We start from the raw sequence: 19,663 nt of genomic DNA, 5'->3' as shown, positions 1-19,663 counted from the left end.
GCAAAGTAAAAATTAATCAAAAACTTCAAACACCATTCTTAATCTATCATCACTAGATCTATATAAATGTATACTTATAAAAATAAACATTTGAACATACATGCGCAAAAAAACAAATGATTTTCATGGATATATTGGACTCATTTTGGTCACTTTTGCTCAAATAACATGCAGGCAGGACATTTCTAGGTAGTACACCTGTTTCTAATGCTTGCAGTACATTGACACTGTTCTGTCATAGAAACGCTGGTACAATCACACCTCTTGACTCCTTCATTGTAAATAAAATTTGACAAAAAAAAGTTGATTTTTTTTAAAAAAATGTGTAATATGATGGGTTTTTTGTGTTATAGAAATAATAACAGGCGTCACGGTGGCTCAGTGGGTAGCATGATTGCCTCAAAGTAAGAAGATTGCTGGTTTGAGCCTTGGCTGGGTCAGTTTGAATGTTCTCCATGTGTTGGCATGGGTTTCCCCCAAAGTCCAAAGATATGCGCTATTGACCTTATTCTAAAATGCGGAAGTGCGCCTGTTTTTGTGATTGTCTTAGAACTTCCGATTCAGTCGCCTATGGGAGAAATGACTAGGAATAATAAACGGCAGAAAATGGCCAAACTACTTGCTCAACAAACAAATGTTTGCATGACTACACAGACCAAGTAGCATAATATAATAAGAAAATATTAAATTGCAACATCAAGCAGCGTAACGAGCAGTTGTTAACGTCAAAAAATGAAAGGAAGTGAATGTGACCAGAAGTCGCGAGACAAAAAGATTCAAATGGCAGCGCCCGCTCGTCAGCTGAGAATAAGGTGGATAGGTGAAATGGGAAAGCTAAATTGTCCGTAGTGTATGTGTGAATGAGTGTGTATGGATGTTTTCCAGTGATGGGTTGCAGCTAGAAGAGCCTCTGATGAATCAAATACAAAGCTGAAGAAAAATGAATGAATTATTACAATTTAAATTTTAAAAATCATACAAAATTAATAAAATTATCATTGATTAGGGCGATGAAGTGACGCAGTGGGTAGTGCTGTCACCTCACAGCAAGAAGACCGCTGGTTTAAACCTTGGCTGGGTCATCTGGCATTACTGTGTGGAGTTTGCATGTTCTCCCTGTGTTCGCGTGGGTTTCCTCCGTGTGCTCCGGTTTCCCCCACAGTCCAAAGACTATAGCAGTGTTCCTCAACTGGTGGGTTGAGAACCCCTGCTCTATAGGTGAATTGGGTAAGCTAAATTGTCCATAGTGTATGTGTGAATGAGTGTGTATGGATGATGTTGTCCAGTGATGGGTTTCAGCTGGAAGTGCATCCGCTGCACAAAACATATGCTGGATAAGTTGGTGATTCATTCCGCTGTGGTGACCCCAGACTACGCCAAAAAGATAATGAATGAATGAATAAAAACTTATAATTGGTACAAGGTGGGCAGCACAGTTGCTCAGTGGTTAGCACTGTCGCCTCACAGCAAGCAGGTCGCTGGTTCGAGTACGGGCTGGGTCAGTTGGCATTCTTGTGTGGAGTTTGCATGTTCTCCCTTGTTGGTGGATTTCCTTCGGGTGCTCTAGTTTCCCCCATAGTCCAAAGACATGCACTATAGATGAGTTGGATGAAATAAATTGTCCATAGTGTATGAGACTGGGTGACTGCAAAAGTGTATGGGTGTTTCCCAGTACTGGGTTGCAGCTGGCATCCGCTGTATAAAACATATGCTGGAATAGTTTGCGGTTCTTCCACTGTGGCGACCCCTGATAAATCCGAGACTAAGCCAAGGAAAATGAATGAATCAATAAGTACAAGTTAAATTTTAAAAATCTTACAAAATGATTACAATAATAAATGATTATAACAAAGCACAAATTGTATTTTGCAAAGTGGAGACACTTGAAGATGTTTGACAATCCATCTGTTTTGGGGTATGATATAGTAGACACACAAACGAGAGGGGTCTGGATGCAGATGTGGTGCAGTGCAATCTGGGCTGCACCAATGCTTTTTAATGGGCTCACCTAACCCCACCCCTAACCCTACCCGTCACAGTGATGTCACTGGCTCCATTTGAGTGCATTGTGTCTGACATTGCATCGCTGAGTGATGCAGTCTCAGCTTTGCATCATAAAGGCTGCATCACTAGCTCCATTTGAGTGCATTGTGTCTGACATTGCATCGCTGAGTGATGCAGTCTCAGCTTTGCATCATAAAGGTTGCATCCAGATACTATTGAAATAAACACACAAAGTCTGAATAATCCACAATCATGGCTTTATTTGTTAAACAAGAGAATGCTGAAAGATATAGTTAATTGGAATTATTCACAATTGAAATTTCCCATAGTGATCCTGAATGGCCATTTTTGATTGATCATCTGATTGTCGTTGATGAAGATGATCTGGATCTGGTATTAGAAAAGTTGATCATTTTCTCAGGGCGGCAGGTGTGTACACCACATGAACATCCTCTTTATGTTTCTGTTAAAATATAATAATTAAATAAACACATTATAAAAGATAAATGGCAATAAGCAGAATACAAGTTGTGGTTTAGAAATGTCACATTTGCCAACAGAGATCAATGAATGTTGTTTTAAATATTGTTAAATATAAATAATTTTTCTGCGCAAGTGAATTTAACTAAAAACTGTTTGTTTTGGTCATTTGTAATCGAAATCTGACCATTTGCTTCAGCTCTGGATAAACAGTCCTTCTCATGGTAAAGTCAAATCATTAATTAAAAAAAAAAGAGTGAAGATACATGGCAGAAAAAAATTTAAACAGCAAAGGTAGACACTTTTATAACACTCAAAAGTCAATCAATACAAAGATTTATAAAGGCAAATGCAGAAGAGAGGAAGTGATAATAACCAGACAAAGATTATGACATATTGGTTTAAATTCCTTGCTTATTTGGGGAAAAGTTTATCAAATGAAATTTGATGAGTGTAATATAACAGAAAATGTAGAGCACATCCTTATAAAATGTATTAAATATAAAACAGAAAGGAAAATCTTGAAGGAAAGAATGTATACATCAGAACAAGAATGGAGCTTGAAAGGATTATTGGGGGCAGTTGGGAAAATGTGGGACATTAGCAAGGTTATCTTAAACTTTCTTAGAGATACAGGACTGAAGCATTGGATATAGATTTTTTATTTTATTATTATTATTTTTTTAATATACGTGAACCCGTGAAATTGCACATCCCCTTATACAGTAGGTGGCGGTATGCACCTTAACAAGTTGGTTGCGATCCACCATTAAACAAAGAAAAAGAACCAGTCCTTCTCTGATGACGTCAGTTGACGCTTAGCCACGCCCCTACAAGCATTAGTTTGCTGTGATTTAAAGATGAGAGGCAGAGCCCTAAAATAAATATGTACCCATACTGAAACAATAGTCATTAGGTGCGTTCGACTTCATGCAGCGCTGCGCAGATCGATCGAAATCTGTCTTAAAGCGGTGCATTCTGGTTAGAAATCTTGTCCGGATTGATGCTGCGCCGACGCCACGTGACTGTCACATGTGGCATCAAAGTACCGCGACAACGCTCCGAGATCAGACGGCAAACTCAGACCGTGCAGCTTCTGAAGAGCGACTGCAGGAGCTTTGATGACGACACCGATATTACACGATTGGCCGAGTTCACCACATGACAACAAACACGTGTATTTCGGGTTTATAATTGGACAAATTCCGATTCAAATGTTTCAAAACAAACAATTCACTTTTCACACCCTCTCTATCCTGTACACATCTTGCTTATTAAAAGACTACCAATATTTTACTGCAGTAATCATCTTTTGTTAAATAATCTGGTTATAAAGGTTAGCTTGTTTGCGCAGGTTTATTTTTAACTTTTTTTTTTATACAGACTATTTACTGCATTCATCTCCATGAACTATTTTATTTAATAATTATAAAATGGTTTTATTATTATAATATAAATATCTATTTTATTTCCTGTCTAGCAGTTTATAGACTACCTGCTCTTTCTAGAAAACTTCTACATAGCTCACTTATTTTACCTTTTGTTCTTTTCAACACAATCTTTTTGGATTAAAATGCTTTTTTGAAAATTCATTCATTATCCAAAATAATCTCATTTATTAAGACCTAATCAAAACACCTTGTTTTGCTTTTTACATTGGACATTTTTATATCTATAAATGTACATATATGTAAACCCATTTTTAGCATATTCAAACAAGAAGTATTAGCCTAAAGATTGATGTTTAACTCCTAGAATTTATGCTTATTGCTTTGTATTTAATAGACCTGTTCGTTTTTATGTTTATATTAACCTCTCATTTCCTCTTATTTCTCTCATGCATTTGTTATATATTTTATTCATAATTCTCTCTTATTGTTTAAAAAGGAACTACAGTTTGTAGAGACTGTATTCTGTTTTATTTGTAAATGTTTTGTTGTTATAAATAAAAATAACAAAAAAATATGATGACGCCATGTGATCGGTCATCATGACTGCAGCAACTTTGAGTCCCGAAGTGTCCAGCTGTCCGTCTTGACGGCTCCGTTTTCAACTCCGCCCCCGCCTGCGCTCGGCTAATCTCGTTGATCACCGGCTGCAGCTGAGCCTCATGTCGAACGCACCTTTTATTAACGACTGCAGCAAAGACCTGTGACAAATTTTTGTGAGGCTTCAGTGATTAACAAGATTTCACAAAAGCCTGTTTGTGTAGCCATGTGTTCATGGCTTTTTTTTTTTAATGTCCTAGTTTTATTTCAGCCTTGTGAGTAAATGTTATTAAATATTGAACCTGATTTAACGAGTGTTTAAAGTTATTTTGCATATTTGGAAGATTTTCTGTTGTGTAGTTCATCATTATCAGAGCTTCTGTTTATTTTGTGAAGTAACGTTAGGTGTAACCAGTGAGCAGCTAGTTGCTAACGTTAACAACTTGCTCATTATTACTATTACTTGCTTTCTAATTACACATTTTGGGGCTTATTTAACATATTTAAATTAATTATTTTAGTCATAAAAGATGGAAGTCAGTTTGTAATACAGCTTAAAATGATTTTGAAGGTTAATTAGATTCAACTTTCAAACATGAGGCCACAACAATTGTTTGCCCAGTGTAGTTTTCTGATAGTATTATTTGTCAAACCCAATCAATGTATTTATTTAAACTTGTTTGAATTTTATATACATAAAATTAATTTTAATATAATTCTAACATATCTATTTTCTGACTGGGTTTCAAATTGAGCATGATCGAGTCCTCTTTTTACATTAAATTACCAGACAAATTTGAACACAATGAAATTTAAAATAGATTACTTGCCAATAAGACTGCTATGTTACTAGTTAAATGGCCCTTTTCTATATGAATAATAACCATATACACATCACAATTTACTGGCTGTTGAAATGATGCAACGACATAAAGAATTTACAAATGATCTTACCCATTTCTGCACATTTCCTTCAGGGAAAGATGCCTGGTGTAACATCACAGCAAAAGTGATCTCATCTGTAAAAATTAAAGCATTAATGCATGTGATTAAATGTGTAATACTTTTAAATCAACATTACAAACAAAAGAAGTCCCACACAATATGCAAAATATTAATATTTTTAAAAATATCTCGTCAATGTTATACAGATAATTGGCTAGTCTTCTGGAAGTGATTATAGAAATTACTATAAACTACATAATATACAAGAGGGCTTTCAGGTGATTTTAACATTTAGAGCATAAACAGTCAGAATTATTAGCCCACCTTTGATTTATTTATTTTTTTTCCCAAATGGTGTTTAACAGAGCAAAGAAATTTTCACAGTATGTCTGATAATATTTTTTTTCTTCTGGAATAAGTATTATTTGCTTTATTTAGGCTAGAAAAAAAAACAGTTTTTAATTTTTTAAAAAACATTTTAAGGACAAAATTCATAGCTCCTTTAAGCTAACTTTTTTCAATACACTGTAAATTCTAACATGTTCAGTTTACTTAAAAAAAGTTTGGAAACCGATTGCCTTATTTTTGTGATATAAACTTACAAGGAAATCTTAAGTTAAGTTTAATTATTGCCTTGAAGTAAGAAAACTAAAACTTATAAAGTAAACTAACTGTTAAAAATCAAGTAAGTTTAATAGAAAATTCTAGTTAACATACTTGTCATTATTTAGTAATCTTACTTAGGGTTTTATAGTAAGATTACTTTATTAACTCTATTTAACTAATACTGTTCTACCATGTTCAGTTAACATCTTGAATGCTAGTAGTCTCAACATTGCTTTAATCCACTATTTTAAGTAATGTCAACTAAAGAAACTACGTGCAATCGGTTTCCACATTTTCTTCAATTAAACTGAACATAAAATATGTAGTTCAACCTACAAGTAATGACATTATACAGGTCTTAAATGTAAACATTTTATTTGACAAAAATAGCAGAATTTCACAATACACTTGTGATATTTTAGTATCACAATACACTTGTACACAATACAGTTTTGTAAAAACCTGTTGTAAAGTGCTGTAATTCACTGTAAATTGCAATACAGACAAAAAATATAATAAACATGTTCAACCCTAAAACACAAGTTTTCTAAAATGTTTAAAAATCTATCAAAAAAACTTTAAATACTTGACACTTGGAAAAAAGATTAGTGTATTTAAACATGAATTTAAACGTGAATTAGTGTAATTAAACATGCCATTGCACCAGCACCTTAAACATGGCAGCATATAGACACTCACAGAGGAACAGATATTTAGCTTTAAAGCTGATTTGTTAGACTGTGTAGTTTAGATTGTCCTACAGAAAATATCACATTAGTGTGGTCAAAAGTATTGAGTTTGGCATCAATCAATACTGAAATATTAAAAATATCCATTACTCACCAGCATTTGAGTGCTACTGAGCTCGTTCTTAAACACCATTGATTGGCCACTGTGTTCACATGCTCAACAGAAATGACTGTGATTGGCTGTGACTGTCATAGGTTTACCATTTTTCACTGAGTCCAAACAAAGTTACACAGACACTGAAGCGTTTCAAAGCCATGTCGATCAGCTGATCTGTTTAGAAGCGAACATATGAGCTACCTGCTTGATGGATCGACTGATCGACAGTGCTTTAAAATTATCCAGTGTCTTTGTATCTTTGCACCTGGTGAACAGTGGTGAAGAGTGGTAAAAACAATGACCTTCATAGCCAATCAGTTATGTCTGCTGAGCATGTGAACACAATGGCCGATCAGTTCTTGCAAAGTTAGTGGGAAATGGATGGACTTTTTTTTTTTATTTCAGTACTGATTGGTACCAAACTCAATACTTTTGACAACCCTATAAATCACAATACACTTTTTTGGTAAAAAAAAAAAAAAGTGTTTTAAACACCAAAATGCTGCAGTCCTAAATGTAACACTGCAAACAGCAACATGTTAAAAAGCAACACTTTGTAATTAAACATGCCATTATACCTGAACCTTTAAACATAAAGCACAGCAGTATATAGGCACTCGCAGATAAAAACACATTAAGCTTCCCTCCCAGCAAAAGCAACACACGTTGAACAAATTCAAATGCATTGCTCAAAGTCTTTGGGTAGTCCGAATTCAGTGTGTAAATCAAAGCAAAAAAAGAGACATACTGCATGTGGCAAAGTCCATAACCACTTTTCCTTCCAGTATAAAGGCCCACATTGCATCCATAATGCGGTTCTTTAGACATCTTCACACATGACAGGCAGCAGGCCTACATCTTCTGCACTGAAGTCCGACTCTACAATTACATCCTATGAATAGAGAAAGAAAAATAAGTAAAGTGTGATATTCTAAATGGCACTAATAAAGCCTGTAGTGGCCAGGAGACCAAAAGCAGAGGTGAAAAAAATTACAAATCCTTGTGCTTAATTTGGTAACACTTCAGTAGGGACCAATTACCCTATTAACTAGTTGCTTATTAGCATGACTATTTGAGTGTTCATACATTTTACATTCAAATGCTTCTTATAAGAAGGCCTTGCTATGGTGCTCCTTCTTCAATGTAGACCAACACGATGGATTTGCCTGTACTGCTTCTACTAGGCTTGTCATGATAGTGGAATTTGGTACCAACCCATACAGAAATTTTAAAAACATCCATTTCCTGCTAACATTTGAGCATTGTTGAGTGTCATTTCTGTTAAGCATGTGAACAGAATGGCAAACCAGTGCTGTTTAAAAATGTGCTCAAAAGTGCTTAAAATGTTAGCAGGAAATTTGCTGCTTAAAATTGCAGCAGAGATTGGTACTAAATTCCAGTATCTTGACAACCCTAGCTCCTACTCCTACATATACCAAATGATGTTTGCTCCAACCTTAAAACATAACACTATTCTAAAGGAACAATCAATTTTTGAAATTAAAGAAACACTGTAATGTAATAACAAACTGCAATAAAAGTACTTTTAAAACATTTTCAAGAAATTAAATGCAAATGTGTGAGAGACCATAATCAATATAAATATTTTGTGGGGAAAGCTTAATAAATTGGGAACCAATTCATGAATGCATTTGGTTTTGCTAGATTAAAGCAGTCAGTCAAGTTTGCATTATTTAGCACACTGATTTCCAATTTATTAATAACTATTTATTTTAGACAAAATTGATGTTTTAGTATGGCTTTTGGAGCAAGGGTGCAGCCATCTACGATCCCACAGCAGGTGACTTCACAGGGTTGGTTATAATACGGAGCATCTTTTGACTTTGTGGCTTTTAACACTATCTTTTTACATCTTAATCCAGCAGGTTCTTTCAACGGAAATTATATTTCTCTCAACATATTACATAGCTATTACACTTATTAAGAATTTTTTTCAAGCTAATCTTCCTCCTTTTCAAAACAAGTGTGATTAAAAATTAAAGAAATGCATTCATTACTTCACTGGCCTATGAAGCTAACTGACCCTGTGATGGCACAAGCTGCTATATTTGCAACATGGCAATGCTCTTGCTCCAAAGGCCATAATATAACATCCCTCTTACTTTCAAATACTTACATTAAATGCATTTGTTTTATTTTTTATAAAATTGAAAATTTTTATTAATAAGTGAAGTAAACTGGAATGACTGCTTCATTTCCAGTCTAAGAAAGCAGAAACAATAATACTACTTACAAAACACATCCTGAAAATTTCTTTAGACTCATCCCTCTAAAGGACTGAAAGACCCCGGAGAACTGCTGTGCGGACAAGCATTACATCAGATGACTGTGAAAAAGTAAAGACAGGTAGACATGCATTATAGCCCAATGTAAACATCAAATGCAATTTATTGCAATCAAATGCAAATTATGATTCAAAGATGATGTCACAAAAATACCTTTGAATAAACATGTTGCAAAATCTCTTTCTTCTGCAATTTTCTCCTGTTTTTTTTTTTTAATTTCAATTAAACGAGCAGTGTGTGTCCAATGCAGCGTAGAACTTGCATCTAACATTTCTTCCTGATATTCGATTGAATTCTGCAAAGATCCAATCAAAAACATTATTAGTCATTATTAACATTCAAAAACACAAATTCACAAAATCACACAAAGTTTTGAAAAGAAAACAAACCTTCTGCAGCACTTGTATCAGCTGGTGTTTCCTCTATGACTTCCTTCTGGATGTCACTGTTGTGCACAAAAACGTAAAGTGTTATTGACATGGCAAAGCGAAATTCTAAAACAAAAAACAGAAATCAGAAACACATGCAATGATACAATGCAATGCCATTTAGCAACAGATGTTACACTTTAACATGACATAGTTAAATGTTCTTGAATAATAAAAGCTGCCAAATACTCCCGGCGCCTGTCATCAAAAGCATGAGCTATACTTGTCACCAAACAGTAATAAACACAACCCCCGATTAAATATACTCATGGCATTGTTGCTGGTGTGCCTTACTTTTATGCGCATTAAAAGTGGAATATATATTTGTCTCAATTGATGTCTTTAAAAGGACACTGAACTTTCTGACAAGGATTGCACAGTTTACCAGTACTATGGTAGTATCGTGATACTATGGCTCCAAGATACTGCCGGTCCCACTGTAGTTTGTAAATGGTAATATTGTCATTAACAGTCTGCCTACAATACAAAATGCTGCATGTGAAAAAGTTACTAAAATGCTGACACGATTTAGCAACAATAAATCATTGTATTTTAATAGTCTATGGAGCCTTCTAAGGTTGTAAAACTGTAGAATTTGCGCTTTTTATGGTAGCCTATTGCATATTTTCTGATGGTTCATTTCAAATCGGAAATCATTTATTTTTGTTCCTGTCAATATGATATAATACGTACAACAACCGTGACAATCTATTAAAAAGAATGACTCATGAAGTGAAATTTTGAATTACTTTGGATTCTTATCCTATAATAAGTGTGAAAAAAGATGAAAAACCCAAAATAGCAACAGGAAACAATTTTGACCACCTCATATAGCCTAGGTTTGTTGGAAAAATGCTCTTTTCTTAATGTATCTTTATTTTAATGTATTTTTTGCTGGGATGAATACATTTTAGGTGAAGAAATGTGCAAATACTTTTTTCAACAATAAGGGAATTATTTAAATTAGGCCAAGTAGGCATATAATAACATATACAATATAGTATTTCTGACATTTTTCTTTATTTCATGGATTTAAGTTATGAATTACAGTATTGCAATACTACTTGGTATCACCATACTTCAGCTGGTATAGTATTGTAACATAAATTAATGGTATCACAACAACCCTATTTCTAACTAGTCCTCAGATGATTATTCAAATGGACAAAATATTCTGACTATTCTTGATCATGCAGTTTTTTGCTGAGAACTTTGTTAAATGTACTTTTAATGCATTAAACGATTTAAAAGTGCCCTGACACTCAGTATGGAGACAAGGTAAGGTTACTGGAACAATTCATGAATATGTTCTATGTCTTGTGCGGTAGTGTTTAAAAAGTTTTTCTTTGATGTGTAAGTGCAAAACTTACATTTCCACTGCATATCAGCTCACAAACTGGTAGTCTGAAATAAAAAATAAATAAAGTGTATAATGAAATTACAAACCAAATATGCCACTCACAACACTCTAAGGGTGTGCTACATTTCAAACAACACTGTAATTGTTCAAATTTATTTGCCCTAAATTGTCAAAAATAAGTGAAACCTTCTTTAAAAGTGCAAACTAACAGGTTTGGCAAAGCCTGTTTCTTTACAAAAAGTTTGCTCATAACAAAAGTTTGTTGATGCCTTTGTGTGATATTGAGCAAACAAAACGATGTATCTGTGCTTGGTTGTACGAGTTATACCACTTTATCACTAACGTAACGTTAACGTTAGTTATTCATCACACATATTCAGTCGCGTCTGGTCAGATTTATTTGTCATTACAGCAATACAAAACTCTCAATAACATAACAGCAACACTGGAATAATCCTTCAAAACGGCATAAAGTACAGACAAATAGCATATAAAACAAATAATGAGTTAATTAAATCTCTCTCGCATTTTCATAAGTTTAACCTTAAGTTTCATAGGGATTGTTAGCATAAGCACTCTTTAGCATCATGTGTAAATATGTATCTGCCTCATACAGTGACACAAATCAATCGCATCGAAATCCTAAATTACTTACGACACTCACGGGTCTATTTTGAGCTGAAACTGCTTTATAATGTTCTAAAAGCCTCGGCGGGTTAAAACTGCTGCTGCCCCGGCCATCATGGAGAAAAAAAAGCGACTGGTCTGGTCATGAGCCGCTCGCTGACGCCGGACCGAACCACAGCTGATCTCCTCACCTGCTTCCTGCCGGTTACCTCTTAAAAGTTAATCTTAAAAAAAAACACGCATATTTTCGTCACAACAAGCGCCACGAAAGTTCAGCGATAACTACTGTATTTGTAATGCGGCCAAATAGGTTTCGTTTTCTTTTTTTAAAATGAAGACCTACAGCTGTGTGTTAACGTTACATCTATTTGAATGGATCATTGCGCGCGCTCTTGCTCTCTCAGTGCATGATCATTTAAAATGGCGCGGCCCGCTCTTTTAGAGCATAACGCCAATTTTACAAATTACTACCAACTTTACAAATTATTAATAGTTATTAAAAAGGACTAAGCAGCTGAAAATAGCTTATCTAGTAAAGTAGACAGTATTGCAAATAAGTGCAGTGGTCAAAACGTTTAGTCACAAAATCATGGGCTATTAATTCGTTAACAAAACAGCAAACAATTTCACAAAGTGCAGGAAATAAACAGATTACTGATACGATACAAATATAATCAAAGTAGTAATTAAAATGAAAAGTTTACCTTGATTTACAGCAGTACATCTTCTCAATATGAAATCCTGTCCTTCGATGGCGGTGCTGGGTGGCGGTTGGTTGTGACTCGGGATGGGGGATGGGAAATCACCACCCAGTACGCATGCGTAACAGCATGGCTTAGCCATTATAAGCAATTTTACTCAAATTACATTAGTTATGGGAACTTTATACCTTACTATGTCAGCAACACTAATGCATTTCTAGTAAACTCAACAATTAGCTTAAAATTAAGTAAACACACTAGAATTTTGATAGTAAGGAATACTATTCGCATTTACAGTGTAGTCTACAGAACAAACCATCATTATACAATAACTTGCCTGTATAGCTGTATAGGAGTGTCTTGAAAAATATTTAGTCAAATATTATTTATATTTATATAAAAATAAATCAGTTACTAGAGATGAGTTATTAAAACTATTAATTATGTTTAGAAATGTGAACAGAAGTTGGGGGAAAATAAACAGGGGGTCTAATAATTCAGGTGATCTAATAATTCTGACTTCAACTGTACAGTATATTGATATGATGCTTATTATAAAACTTGCCACCTTCATTGGTTTTTCTGTGTTTCTTGCAGATAAAAAAGATTGCGACTGTAACAAGAAGCAAAAGTGCTTCAGCAGCTGCGATGATCACTGTCAGAGAGACTGGAGGATCTGTAACTGAAGGAGATTAAGGGAGAAGTAAGTGAACTGATCTACAGCATCTACAGTCAAATTGGCATTACCATTGGCAATGTTGTACCTTGACACGGCTGACAGAGTGTGTTGATGTCCAGATGTGTGGTCTGGTTGCTGATGGGGTTGTTGATCACACAGCTGTAGGTGTTGTTATCCTGATATTCCACCTCCAGAGGTAGAGAGAGACTGATGCTGAGATCAGACACACTGATGCTGGACAATACACTGTTTCCTTTGTACCAGGAGAGACTCACAGCGCTCACATTCACCACTGAACACAACACTGAACAATACTGCACTGATGAAGATGAGGAGGAGCACTGACAAAAGTTTCTGATGATGACAGGAACAGGCAGACGTGCTGGAAAACATCAAAGAAAATAATCTTATGCTGGCACATGAAGAACTCTTATTTTTAACTCTAAATCTTATTTTTGATGCAGTGATGACAATTATTTTAGGGCCTAGAGGGGGAAGACCCCCTCTTTGTTGTTCTAAGGATTATTTTAGATTTATATATTTTTTTGTTTACAGTGTGGGTTTTACCGATTGACATCAAATTAGCTATATGTAACATTCTCTATTATAATAGAACAGTTGAATGGTAATATGATCATATTAATAACTGGAGGAATGATGCTGAAAACTGACTTTTACTTTTTTTGTTTTGAGACTCGTTTCCTGTGATTTTAGGCATCGGAGTGACAATATCGTATGTCTCACTGTGTTCTGATAGACTGCAAAGATTCTAAAAAAACAACAAAAACTTTGATTATAAGAAACAATCTAAAGACGACAAGAGGGTTAAATGTACGCGCCTATGGTGCATTGCTTCCAGGAGCCAGCAGGTGGTCTAGTGCATTACTAATCTATTAAAATCAGTTAGCTAATCTTAAAACCATTAAACACAGTGGTGTAAAGTAACAAGTTACAAACACTCAAATTACTGCAATTGAGTAGTTTCACCTCAGTAATTGTATTTTACTTGGAAGTTATATTGTGTAGTTAAACTTTTTCTTGAGTTAATTTTTAGTGCTGTGTCTTTATTTTACTGCACTATTTTCCACCAAGGGACGACATGGTGGCTAAGTGGTTAGCATTGTCACCTGACAGCAAGAACGCAGCTGGTTCGAGTTCTTGCTGGGTCAGTTGGCGTTTCTGCGTGGAGTTTGCATGTTCTTTCCGTTTTGGCTTGGGTTTCCTCCGGGTGCTCCGGTTTCCCCCACAGTCCAAAGACATGTGCTATAGGGGAATTGGGTGAACTAAATTGTTCATAGTATACAAGTATGGGTGTGTAGATGTTTTCCAGTACCGAGTTGCAACTGGAAGGACATCCGCTGTGTAAAACATATGCTGGATAACTTGGCAGTTCATTCCACTGTTGCGAGCCCTGATGAATAAAGGGACTAAGCCGAAGGAAATTGAATGAATTTTCCTTTAAGCTGCAGTCACTAAATTTGTACGTTTTTATTTTCTTGTCTTCGGTGATTGGCTGAGTAAAATAATCAGTCTTGTGATTCTGGTCCAATCATTCATTCATTCATTCTTTTTATTTTTGGCTTAGTCCCTTTATTAATCTGGGTTCACAACAGTGGAATGAACCGCCAACTTATCCAGCGCATGTTTTACACAGATGCCCTTCCAGCTGCAACCCATTACAGGAAACTGGTCCAATCAAATCGCACATATAAAAATCAGATCAGACAAACGTACCTCAAGTCACAGATGCTTTATAAATGCGGCAAAGATGCTAACTAATCTTTAAAAGTGTCCAAGAAGATGCAAAATCATTACAAGCAACAAGCGAGAGACTGATTAGATGATAAGGAAAATGTTTCATTATTGGGTGAATTATGATGATTGGAAACAAATCTAATTGTATGTTAAATGCGCATTTGAGATGTGTATATATATGTATATATGTATATATATATATATATATATATATATATATATATATATATATATATATATATATATATATATATATATATATATATAAATATATATATATATATATATATATATATATATATATATATATATATATATATATATATATATATATACTGTAAATAATATTGTTAAACTCAAGAATATATTTAAATCTTCAATCTTGTGATTTAGCAAAAGATTTCTCATCCCTAAAAAAAGTAAAAACAGTTTTAAATATATTAGAACTCAAATATGAGTATTTTTTATTATAAGATATAAATTATCCAAATATCTCCATTGGAAGTTTCTCTCGGTAACCTTGCTTTGTTTTATTTAAAGAATTTTGAATTTATTTTTAAACAAGATGATCAACATTGTGTCAAAGATGCTGTCAATAATAATGGAAGGCTTGAAGATCTCTACTCACCATAGACAGAAACATTGAATGTTTTAGACACCCATTTTGCTGCAGTTATCTTCACTTCATATTCTCCAGCATGTTCAGATGTGATGTTCATGATGGTCAAAGATCCAGTCTTTCTGTCCAGCTTCAGTCTGTCTCTGAATCTCACATCAGGGATGATTTGTTCCTCTCTAATGATTTTAGCTATGAGAGATTTCTCAGGTCCAAATTTCCACAGTATGTCGTTGTCTTCATGTATTTGAGTATCAGTGTGTAGAGTAACAGAATCTCCCTCTGTCACCGACACTGACTCTCCAAACACACCTGGAAAACAGGCATTTAACACAGATTAGGACTCAGATGGTTTTATAATAAGATGTAGTCAATGGCTGTTGTAACTTGTAAATATGAACTGAAACTGTGATTAATTATTGACTGCTATTTAAAATATATAACTGATATTGTGATAAAATATTGTGATATGAATACAGTTTTACAAGTTTGAATGGATCTACTTGATAACTCTCTGGGCAGTCTAACAGTTTTCAGATGCAGAAATTTCATAATCACAATGCAAAAAAGAAGTTTAAATTTCTAGTGCAAATATCTAAAAGTTCTTGGATCAAGTTTAATATATTGTTCTGTTTTTAACTTTAGAAGAATTAAGACAAAATCAAGAGATTTTCTTTAAAACAAGTAAAATAATCTTGCTTTGAAATGTAGATAGAAACTAGAAACAAGAGCATTAAAACAAAACACTTTTTTAAAAATAAATCTTATTAATTTAAATTAATAAAAATTTTTATCAATTATTTAAATAAATTTTATTAATTATTTATCTATAAATGCTGTAATTAAATACAAATCTGTAGCTCCTGGTCAACTATAATCCAGACTTTGCACATTGCATATCTTGTGATGTGAATATTGTGATATTGCATATTTTGTGATGTGTACACAATGCGATATCGATGCTGAAACAATATATTGTGCAGCCCTACTATAGATTATTGTGTGTGTGCGTGTGTGTGCGTGTGTGTGCGTGCGTGCGTGTGTGTGTGTGTGTGTGTGTGTGTGTGTGTGTGTGTGTGTGTGTGTGAGCATGTGCATGTGCATGTGTATGACTTGCTGTAATCATTTCCACTACTTTTGATGATCTTTTTAAATCGTTCATTGTTATTCGAGGTTTACCAATTTACATTTGTACTCAGAACGGAGGCCTGTATCAAAAGTAAGCTGACCTTGTGGTTTTATAATTGATCTAGAAAATGAGCAAAGCAATAGAAATGCTTTTGTAACTCACCATTCAGTCGGCTCCAGCACAAAAAGATTAAAACAAGTGTATGAAGCATTTCTTCAGTAGCTCTGTGTCTGATTCATTAATACAAACCCCTAAAATACTGACGCTGTGTGAAACCTCCCCTGACAGAGTTTGACCCTCCTAGTTCAACAGTAGCATTATGGTAATGTAATAGTTCTTATTAACCTTAATAAGGCTTTAATCTGTACTTAATTGGCGCACAAATAATTTTATTATTATTATTATTATTATTATTATTATTAAGTATGCTTTTGAATAGAAGTTGTATGTTTGGTTAAATGTGTAAGATTACTTCGAATTGTGAAAATTACCTGTAATGGTAAAATATTGCCTAAATATACTGTTGTTTAAAATGTTGTGTAGATTTATTCTGTTCTTAATTTTAGTGTAAAAAAAAAAATGATATGCAAGTTAAAGTTAATACTGTCTGCCATCTTGCAGTGCAGGTTCAGCTTCTGAGTCAAACTGAAACCTGCTGTGGTTGGTTTTTCTGTGTTTATTTCCGTAGGTGAGAGTGGACATTCACTGCATGTGTGTTCAGTTTGTAGGTGAGAGGGCTTCTTCTTTCCCCATTACTATGAGCATCCCAAGCATACCAAGGCCAGACAGAATCTGCAGATATTTTTAACATTTTTTTGTGCAGATTTTTGTAAAAAAAAAATATATTTAATTAAATAAATAAATAAATATATACATATTTACAGGTAAAAGACATCATTTCTAAATGGTAACTAAAAATAACGCAAAATAAAAAAATAGTAATGTTTAATAAAGTTTAATTATTTTGTATTATAATTCATTCATTTTCTTATTGGATAGTCCCTTTATTCGCCACAGCAGCCCCCCAATCATCCCCATCCACTGAATTGGCTCTATCTCTGTCTCTCCACTCCCCCTATAGCTGGTGTGTGGTGAGGGCACTGGCGCTGTTGTTCTGTGGCTCCTGTCGCATCATCCAAGTGGATGCTGCACACTGGTGGGGATGAGAGACCCCTTTCTCATGATTGTGAAGTGCTTTGGGTGTATGGCCATACTAGATTAATGCGCTATACACATATTACATTATATCTATGTGGTCCAATAGAGAACAGTATATGAAATGGCTTTAGACATCATTGTTTCCTCATTCTAAATAGATGTACGTTTTTGACTCCTCCAAAGTATTAAAATACCATAATGTGTTTGCAAATATTAAATTTCATTTCAGTCTTGAAGGCTGTCTCGATGTATACAAACGTGTCATGTGTAAGACAGCAGCAGTCACTTCTGAAATGAGACTCAGATTCAGTTATTGAAATCCACATTAGGTGTTTTTTAATTACCAGATACTATAAATATGAAAAATTAAACATTAGCTGAGCAGCATACAATGTAACACTTTATATAAACAACATATAATGTGACAAGATTCCAGCGACAAGCAATTGACTGCATCAGACGTAATTATTATTATTTTTTTTCAAGATCTCAAGAAAACGATTTGCTTCTGCTTTCAGCATGGCAATAAATACCACGTAAAAGGATATCTAAACTATTAAATGAGCATTTTTATCAGACTCCTCTGTGTATGTTCAGTAATATCACTTTTATTGTAAATAATAAGTCCTTTTTCTGGTCTTTAAAGAGAAATGTCTCAAGATAAACAAAGGAGGCTGAGAAAAATGTTCATTTTTATAATGGAAATTTCAGACGGAACAAAGTAAAACAGCTGTGGAAATGTGGTTTTCAGAAATGTGGTTTGATCTGTTTGGTGGACAAACAGCATGTGTGTGTTTGTGGGGGGACGTAGGAATGAAATGAGTGTGAAACATTTGTAGGTGAAAAGTGTCTTCCTGTAACGGCTTTTAAAAACTCTTTAAAGGAGAAAAACACAACTATCACAAATTTATCATTTTCATTTAGTATAAGTAGGAATTAAATAATTTGTTTTGACTTACTGCACATACAGTTCACTCTTTTTTATGCTTATTATGGTTGTTTAATAAAAGAAATTGTAAGTTAACTGCACTGGTATGGAATATCCACCCAGTGCTAAAATACATCATTACGACAGCAAAAAGACTTGGTTTAGCTTTGTCTGTCATTCTTTTGAATTTGTAATCTTTATAGATTGTTTTTCTTTCTAAAAAAAAAAAAAAAAAAGTTTTTAAAGATTTAAAATAACTCAATATTAACATTATTAACTATCTGAATATTCTGTTTTGAGTGAACTGTTCCTTTAAGAAGCTGTCTTGTGCTTAAACACTAGATGCCGCCATTTAACAGTTAAATCATGTTACATCGTCCATGTCCAAAGTGTAATTCTGTAAATGAATATATAATGACTATTTTTAGCAGATCACTAGTAAATAATAATAAAAATAAATGTTTTTTGTTTGTTTTTGGCATTATCAATTAATCAACATTTTCTACTTTGTTGTGAGAATGTCTGAAGAAGGTTCTCCTAGTTTTTAGTAGAAGGTACATCCTTTATTCACGTAATGAACACATACCTGGCTAACCAAAAGTGAACATTCTGAGAATCAAAATGTTTTTTTTTTCTTTTTCTTTTTTTACTGGACTGTACAGTGGCTCGGTATATTTTTAGCGCACCTTATTGGTTAAAAGTTCCAGTTATTCAAAGAAGTTGTTTTCAGCTTGGGACACTAGAGGGCGATAATGTGCTTGTCATATTTGTCAAAAAAGAAATCATTTCATATTTTGTTACAGATCAAATGTAGTAAAGGACAGACCCGTTATCACACTAAGTGGTGAGATTGTGATGAATTTTGGACACTTTAATAAGCTTCTGAATGCTATCGGTGAACAAAATGGCAGGCAACACCAAAAGATACAAAAAAAAAATGACTGAAGAAAAACAATGTCTTAATTTATGTCTTTTTATCTCAACTGATAGCCTTTTATTAAAATAAGATGCAATTATAAAGTTTTACTTCATTCTTGATCCTTTAATCACCTGCTATTCACATTTCAGACACTCAAAAGCTGACATCAGTCACACATTTTAATTTGC

General features: G+C 34.0%; 1 protein-coding gene and 1 long non-coding RNA gene across 3 annotated transcripts; both read right to left on the bottom strand.

The window, feature by feature from the left end:
* Positions 1-2,238: 2,238 nt before the first annotated feature.
* On the bottom strand, positions 2,239-17,084 carry LOC141380087 (uncharacterized). The gene is made up of 6 exons (XM_073936772.1): positions 17,075-17,084; positions 15,354-15,653; positions 13,056-13,352; positions 12,860-12,973; positions 5,427-5,491; positions 2,239-2,467 (listed from the first exon to the last, which is right to left on the bottom strand). The coding sequence occupies exons 1-6, from the start codon at positions 17,082-17,084 to the stop codon at positions 2,414-2,416; spliced, it is 840 nt and encodes a 279-aa protein (XP_073792873.1). The 3' UTR covers positions 2,239-2,413.
* Positions 7,366-12,340, bottom strand: LOC137489699 (uncharacterized). 2 transcript variants are annotated; one of them, XR_012397699.1, is made up of 7 exons: positions 12,295-12,340; positions 11,628-11,814; positions 10,974-11,007; positions 9,565-9,620; positions 9,329-9,470; positions 9,124-9,216; positions 7,366-7,761 (listed from the first exon to the last, which is right to left on the bottom strand). It is a non-coding gene; the product is annotated as an uncharacterized lncRNA (long non-coding RNA). The 2 variants fall into 2 exon arrangements; XR_012397698.1 differs by lacking the exon at positions 11,628-11,814.
* Positions 17,085-19,663: the final 2,579 nt, after the last annotated feature.

This window comes from Danio rerio, chromosome 22, assembly GCF_049306965.1.
Source record: "Danio rerio strain Tuebingen ecotype United States chromosome 22, GRCz12tu, whole genome shotgun sequence".
NCBI classification, from domain to species: domain Eukaryota; kingdom Metazoa; phylum Chordata; class Actinopteri; order Cypriniformes; family Danionidae; genus Danio; species Danio rerio.
The sequence above is the reverse complement of the archived record's forward strand: the minus strand, read 5'-3'. Positions and strand labels throughout refer to the sequence as shown.

Excerpts from the sequence above, each read along its gene's own strand:
- LOC141380087 (XM_073936772.1), bottom strand. Across the intron at positions 13,353-15,353 it reads ATTCAATGTTTCTGTCTATG|CACGTCTGCCTGTTCCTGTC; the intron begins GTGAGTAGAGAT and ends GATGTTTTCCAG. Across the intron at positions 5,492-12,859 it reads ACACAGAAAAACCAATGAAG|ATGAGATCACTTTTGCTGTG; the intron begins GTGGCAAGTTTT and ends TAATTTTTACAG.